At 49.0% G+C, this 7252-nt stretch overlaps 1 protein-coding gene across 1 annotated transcript; it reads right to left on the bottom strand.

The window, feature by feature from the left end:
* Positions 1–1977: 1977 nt before the first annotated feature.
* fosb (FBJ murine osteosarcoma viral oncogene homolog B) lies at positions 1978–5550 on the bottom strand (the record flags this gene model as incomplete). The annotated part of the gene is made up of 5 exons (XM_083636899.1): positions 5447–5550; positions 5145–5332; positions 3663–4016; positions 3331–3438; positions 1978–2595 (listed from the first exon to the last, which is right to left on the bottom strand). The coding sequence occupies exons 1-5, from the start codon at positions 5508–5510 to the stop codon at positions 1978–1980; spliced, it is 1332 nt and encodes a 443-aa protein (XP_083493025.1). The 5' UTR covers positions 5511–5550.
* Positions 5551–7252: the final 1702 nt, after the last annotated feature.

Here is a 7252-nt window from a genome sequence, read left to right as displayed (position 1 = left end):
TTGCTTTGTGCTCACTCTCCGCATTAATCAACCTCAATAAAGAAAGAAATCAAGGGGACAGGTGGCTCTCCGAGTGGACACACTCACAATAAAATGCACCCCGGCCTGCTTTCCACTGAGGGACCAGGCTGAGGCACAGAGACCAACTGAACCCAACGCTTAGAGGTTGTCTGAATCACACACGCACACAAAAACGTCTTCTCCTCTAAATAAAGGCATTTGGTTCACATGTGGACGATTCTACGGAGTCTCAGAAAAGCTCAGCGTCAAACAACGGCATCACAATTCGACAGACATGATTGTTATAGCCACCAGATTACATTCACTCCATAAATCCCGACTTAACAACAACAGAAAATACTTGATGACACATCAAGGAGTTGGTACGTTGAAACAAAACATTGTCTGTAACTTCAATTCAGAGACTTAAAAGCGATAGTGGGAATATGCACGCGAGTGGGCCCGGGGCGATGAAGCTTTGTGGTATGGAGGTGGTATTGCACAGGGTCAGAAGTAAGATGTCACCCCCGGTGGTACGGAGGTGGTATGACGCAGGGTAAGAAGTAAGACGTCACCTGTCCAAGAGCGAGCAGGACCTTTTTTTTGGCTTTGTTTTCAACATTTGGCTCCAAAGAGCGATGGCTAATAACGGGCTTCATCCTTTCTCCATCGCCCCTCCATCAGAGTCTCTCCACCTTGGCTTGAGCTGATTCCCTTCCCTGCCCACTCTCCCTCCATCCTCGTTCCACCAGCGTCACACCACAAGTTCTATCTAATCTTCACCGTTTGAACATCAAACATTGGCTCAGCAGAAGACAGTGGCATGGCATTCGTCTTGCAATTGGTGTTCATCAATCAGACTGTTTACAATTGCGTCTTTGTGCGTGAGTGATAGTATTTGGCTCCTGTTTTGAGCAATGCGCTCCAAAAAAATGGGGTGGAGGGGTGGGGGGGGTTGCATCCACGTCCGCGTGAGAAGGGGTGCAAAGGGACGTGTGTTAGATGGGCCGGCATTCACTCAAGGTCTCAGGGCTGGAAGTGGTCGTCGGGATCTCGGGGGTCAAAGACTTCAGAGAGAGAGGGAGACACACAGAGACAGAAGAGGAGAAACAAGGGCAGACATGGGACGCTTGGTAGGCAGGCAGACGGCAGAAGAACTTTAGAAACCAGAGCAGATGGCAGAAGAGCTTTTAAAAAACCCAGAGAGGAGAAAACACAAGATGCAGCGGAGGGCCGTGTGACGCTGATCTCCAGCTCGTCACGTCACGTCCCCGCAAATGAAGAAGCAGAGCGAGTCGCAGAGCGGATGAAAAGGGGGGAGCGGTGAGCGAGAGGCGGCCAGCAGTCTGTCGCCCTGCGAGAAAAGACCCTGAACAAAGTGTCCTCCTCCCCTATTCCAGCTTTGCACAAATACATTCAGCATGAAGAAGAGGGGAGACGGGATGGAACAGGATGAGAGCAGGAGCACTGAGAAGGAGGTGACCCGACAGAGGGAAGGAGGTGGGGCCATGGCGGGTGCTTGTGTCAGGTGAGCTTGTGGTATTTTATGCGCTGTACAAGATTGAAGGTATGAGTCAAGCAATCTCTTTCTTTAGCGAGAGCACTTAAGATTGGCAACTTGGACAGCCTGCGTCTTGTGACTCAGTTTGTATTCACTTATCTTGTCCAGTTGCATAATATATATATAAAAGAAAAAGTATCATTGTTTATGATCAATGTTAAATGATATATACTGATCTAATTTAATAATCGGTGTTATGTGCAATTATCTGTTTGCATGGCTCTTTATTGGAATGCATGTCAGTATGTGTAAACTTTAACCCAATCGGATGCAAGTGATTTTGTTGTCGTCGTTTCGTCTTTTGCTGAATCGGAGAGAGACTGATTGGTACTGTGCGTGTACTCGCCTCAGCCTCTAAGCTCCAGCGAGCAGATTGTATGTGCGTGCTGATGAGTGTGCGCGTGTCTGCCGGTCAGTCAGAGCGCCAGCAGTGAGGGCGAGTTCAGGGAATCAGATGACTGCTCGCTACTGCTGTTCCTCTGGTTGGCGCTGACCCCGCAGGCTCCCTCTGGGTAGGTGAACAAGAATGAAGATGTGTATGAGGGGTTGTAGCTGCCGCCAGTGGCCGCAACGCCATGGTTACCACCACCACCGCCACCACCACCACTGTCGCTGGCCACAAGGCATGGCTCGCTCGAGCCGTAGAAAGAACTAGAAAACGCTACCTCCTGCATTAGCCCGGGCTGAGGCTGCTGCTGGACTTGCTGCTGCTGCTGGTGCTGCTGCTGGTGCTGCTGCTGCTGGTGGTGGTGAAGCGTCGGCTGGGACTGCGCGGAGGCCTGGTGGGCTGTGTAGGCGGGAGGCAGATAGAACGAGTCTTCCTTCACAGTCAAGCCCACGATGGAGACGGGCGGTTGTAGGGTCTGGGGTGGATGCTGTGACGGGCCTGAGCCCCGCGGTAGCTGCTCCTGGTAGGGGATCTTACAGCTGGGCTGGTGCGCCACCAGGACAAACTCCAGACGCTCCTTCTCTTTCTGCAGCTCCGAGATCTCAGCCTCCAGCTCGGCTTTCTCCTCCTCCAGGATGTCTGTCTCCTGCGGCGGGAGAGGGCAGAAGGAGAAACACAGAACGAAAGAAACAGGGGTGAGGAGAGACAGGTGACATGGAGAGGGACACGGACAAAGGTAGAGGAGGGGAAAAGAGAGAGAGAGAGAGAGAGAGAGAGAGAGAGAGAGAGAGGAAAGCGATGGGATGGTTAGATAAACAGAAGTTCTGCATCAATATTTGCGGAGGTGTCCCAATAGAAATACCTTGCTAAACAAGTTCCTCACCGACAGATAAGGCAGCTTATATAAGAGCTCATTAATTAGGCCATAAACACTGGAGGCACAATAGTCTGTCTTCAGAACTATAATTCCCCACAACTAAACATCCAATTATTATTACCTCTCTCTTACACACACAGACACACACAGACACACGGACACACACACACACACGCACGCACACACACACACACACACACACACACACACACACACACACACACACACACACACACACACACACACACACACGCACGCACAGAAACACGCACGCACGCACGCACGCACGCACACACACACACACACACACACACACACACACACACACAAACACACACACACACACACACACACACACACACAAACACGCACGCACACACACATGCTCACCCTCTCTCTCTCTCACCCACACGTTAACACAAAGGGCCATGCTATGGGGGGTAACATACAGCATGTAATTATGATCATTATTCATTCTGACAGTTATAACAGGGCCAAGCTCACCGACTGCAGTCTATCTGTGAGTTCTCTACGCCGGTTCCGGCATTTGGCGGCGGCCAGCTTGTTTCTCTCTCGCCGAACACGCCTCTTCTCCTCTTCCTCTGGAGTTAGCTATGATGAAGGATTAGGACAAACATGTCGTCCTTATTCTTATTGAGAATGGAGTTACTTTCAAGTATAACAGATAAAATTGGATGTTTCATCAATTCTAGATCCTGGTTAATCCTGGATCTGATAACGTATGTTGTCTATTATGAGTAGTGTGAGATGGGTCACAAACAAAATGTTCAAGCACACACACTTACTAACACACCAACATCTCCATCGTCACTCACAGACTCTTCTCGAGTGCGGCGGCTACGGGTGCGGGACTGGCGAATGGGCCCTGGTGCTGGCCCAGGAGTGTCTGAGCTGGGGGGAGTGAAACCAGAGCCCGAGGTGTAACTGGGGCCCGGCATGTCATACGGGTCCAATAGTGACCCTGGCTGGGTCATGGCGGAGGTGCCAGCGGACCCGCTCTGTCCAGAGGCCTGGGAGGAGCTAAGGGTGGGCTGGACCATCCACTGCAGGTCCTGGCTGCTGGTGATGGCGGTGACAGTGGGCACAAACGACCCGGGCATCTCCCCTCCGCCGCTGCCCCCCGGCACACTGCCCACACTGCTTAACCCGCCTCCAGTTGAAACACACTCCTGTGCAGGAGACAAGTAGAGGGCTTTAAGAACAATACGGCTAAGTACCTCACATCAGCAACCCAAACGCAGACACAAACAGAGACAGAAAGACAGGCACGCACAAGCTGATGTGCTGGCTGTTTGGATGATTTGCCTTGCCAATCTGAATGACTGCCATTTGTATTGAACTAAATGTAGCCATCAAGCCAACCACACCAGCGTAAGCAAATTTTAACCTATGGAACAAATAATGGCAGCATAACTTCTTGGAATACTAAAAGTGTATATTGGAGAGAAATGCCTGTGTTACTTTTTCCACGTTTCAGAATAATAATAGACTGAGAAGCCCAAATCTGTCCCAGATCCCTTCTGCTTTATTTAGACCCGAGGCGGGCTGTGTGATGATGCCAAAAATCCACTCTCATTAATATTCATATCAAAGCGTGTGTGGCATTGGGACGGTCTGGGATGGGCGGGACCTCTGCACGGTTCTGGGCGGGACGGGCCAGCCGCCTGAACCAATCATTATCTCTGGAGAGCATATCCCCGCCTCCTTCCTCCTCCCCCGTCCCACCCCCGGTGTTCCCCTTAGCAACGCGACGTAACACTCCAAAATAGAACGCATTTACGTCACGGCGAGGCCTGAGAAGAGAGAGCGTGGAGAGAACGGAGCGGGGGCGGGGCTTCGGCGCTGACGTTGGAGAGTTCCAGGGCTTTTGTCATCTGTTCTGCGGCATGCTGTAAACCTACCACGTTGCCATACAGATACAGCCGCTGCCTGCACGCGACGCTCACGGGGGCTACTGGGGCTACCACGGTGCATTTCAGCAGTCTACAAGCTTTTATAGTTATAGTAGCCTACATAGCTGTCTCTGACTGTAGCGGTGCTCTACACTGCACAGCACCGCAACACATTTGCAAAACAAAGCATGTGCTCTATAATTGCCTGTAGGAGTAAATATTACATGAAATCTGATATACACAGATATCTAGCCTATATGACCTGCTCCATTTATGAACAAGCAAGCAAGCAAATATATTTAACAAGTTAACAATTCTGAATGCTCGTCTTGGTCACGATCCATTGCAAAACACATGCTTTGCAGGCTGTAGCCTTGTTACAATTATATTATAACCATAACTTACCTGTGGAGCACTGGTGGTAGGCGGGCTCCCGAAGGAGTCCACCGAGCTGAGGTACTGGGACTCTATGGATGGAGAAGAACTTCCACGGGATCCGCTGTCGAGGTCTCCGGGGAACCCTTGGTACATGTCCCCGAAGGGGCCGAGAGAGAGAGAGAGACCTACAGTTCCCGGAGAGAGCGCGAGGTCACCTGCAGCGGCACACGCAAGATTAGGCTACTGTTGGGGAGAGAATGACTGGCGTTATCTGGACTAGCTCATCTGCAAAAATGGTAGGCTATATGACCCATAGGAAGTCAACTTACCGTTGCTTGTATTTTTTATATTGTCCGGTAAGATGCTCTTGCTGTCTTTCCAAAAAAGTTGCATGAAGAAAGTAATCCAGTTCCCTATGTAGGGAAAGTGTCCTATTCCAGATGTTACAAACTCCCTCGTTTCACTTCAGATCCTAGAAGCTTTCTCCTTTCTCCGATAATCAACAACGCTGAATTGATCCATGTACTGTCTGCGCTGCACCAAGGGACGTTAGTATCACGGTCCACAGTAGCAGATCTTGTCTTATGAATGAATCCATCCTCCTCGAGTACAACCAATGCATTTCTAGTCCCGCCTCGGAGTTCCGCTGACGTACATGGCCATATATGGGGTTGTGCCAATGTGCCTGCCTCGGTGTTGTGTTTGGTATCCTTGGTGACGTTGAGGGAATCCCTCTCCCACTGAAACGACTAGAAGCTTACCTCGCCGACGGATAATAATAGTTTTTTTTTACTATCACAGCCACGAGATATTTCTCACCGTCTGACAATTTCTGAGAGGAAATTACAAAACTTATCTTTGCTATATGTGGAAAATATATATTTTAAAATATGCATCGTGCGTCCATGGACCAATTGTTTATTTTAGGTAGGCCTAATGGCAACGTCAATAGTAGGCCTATAGCTACAGAAACAAATAGGCTACATGAAAGAAATCCTGACAGGCATCTGGACAATGCTGTTTATTTTGGTTCATTCACTTAGGGCAAACTTATAGGCTAATCTATATACCAATATTGGCATCACACATCCACCGATTTTTATTCCTGTAGAAATGTTATATATTTATAGGCTATTCGTCCTAAAGAAAAGGGGCATATTTACACTATAGCATAGACTCTATAACATACCTCCTAGTGCGGGAATTCCCTGTCCTTGACCTATTTATTATGCAACCCCGTAGCTCAGGGAAGGAATCCCGGCCGTCAAAGGAGGCAAGGGAAATCCTGCTGAGAAGTTTCTCATGGCACGCCCTCGGGAGTCCTCTACCTTGACGAGTTCGTACAAAGTGGCCAAGAAAGAAGAATGGTTAGATATTGACACTCCATCAGGATTTTGTTGTAACCCATAGGCCTAGGAAATAGGCTATTTGGAATTTACAGTATACCCTCATCCCACACAACGTAGGCCTATAGGCCTATCCAATTGACGGTTTTAATCTCATTCAACTTTTTTTATCCACGATTTTGTGTGTTAAGCCCTAGTTACGTTAAGCCTCAATTTAAAGCACAGCAGAACAGCAACGGTTAATTAAAATATGCATAGGCCTATATAATAATACATGTAAAAATGAATAAAAATACACGGAAATATGTAAACAGCATTGAGAGACAGTGTAATTCCGACATGGACAGTGCAGTGGGCCGCAATTACGGAAATCCGCGCATGTCATTGCAAACATCACCCAGCAGAGTAGAAAGTGATTCATTCAATTGTTATAGCCTACACTGCTCGCGGACGCACATGGGAATGTGACAAGTGGGAGGCGGTGGGGGGTAAATGCGGGAAGACCGGGTGGAAAATCATGAATGAAAAATAAGAAATGGACGTAGGCCTACGTTTATTATGTGTGATGTCGCAGAATGTCACGAGGCGGGCATGGTGTTGTACGCTCGGTGAGGACAGAAGGAGGAAGAACAAGAGTTGGAGATGACAATTACTCACAGCCACAACGTCAGCGACGCGGATCCACGAAGGCTGCCGTGAGTAACTCAAATCGCCAATTTCAATTTGGGGAACTACTGAGGTCATTAGTCTACCTTTAACGCAGGCGAATCGAAAATTGAACTTTTGACG

The sequence above is a fragment of the Poromitra crassiceps genome (genome assembly GCF_964638095.1).
Source record: "Poromitra crassiceps genome assembly, chromosome: 5".
Lineage (NCBI taxonomy): Eukaryota > Metazoa > Chordata > Actinopteri > Beryciformes > Melamphaidae > Poromitra > Poromitra crassiceps.
This window is presented reverse-complemented; position numbering and strand designations above follow the sequence as displayed.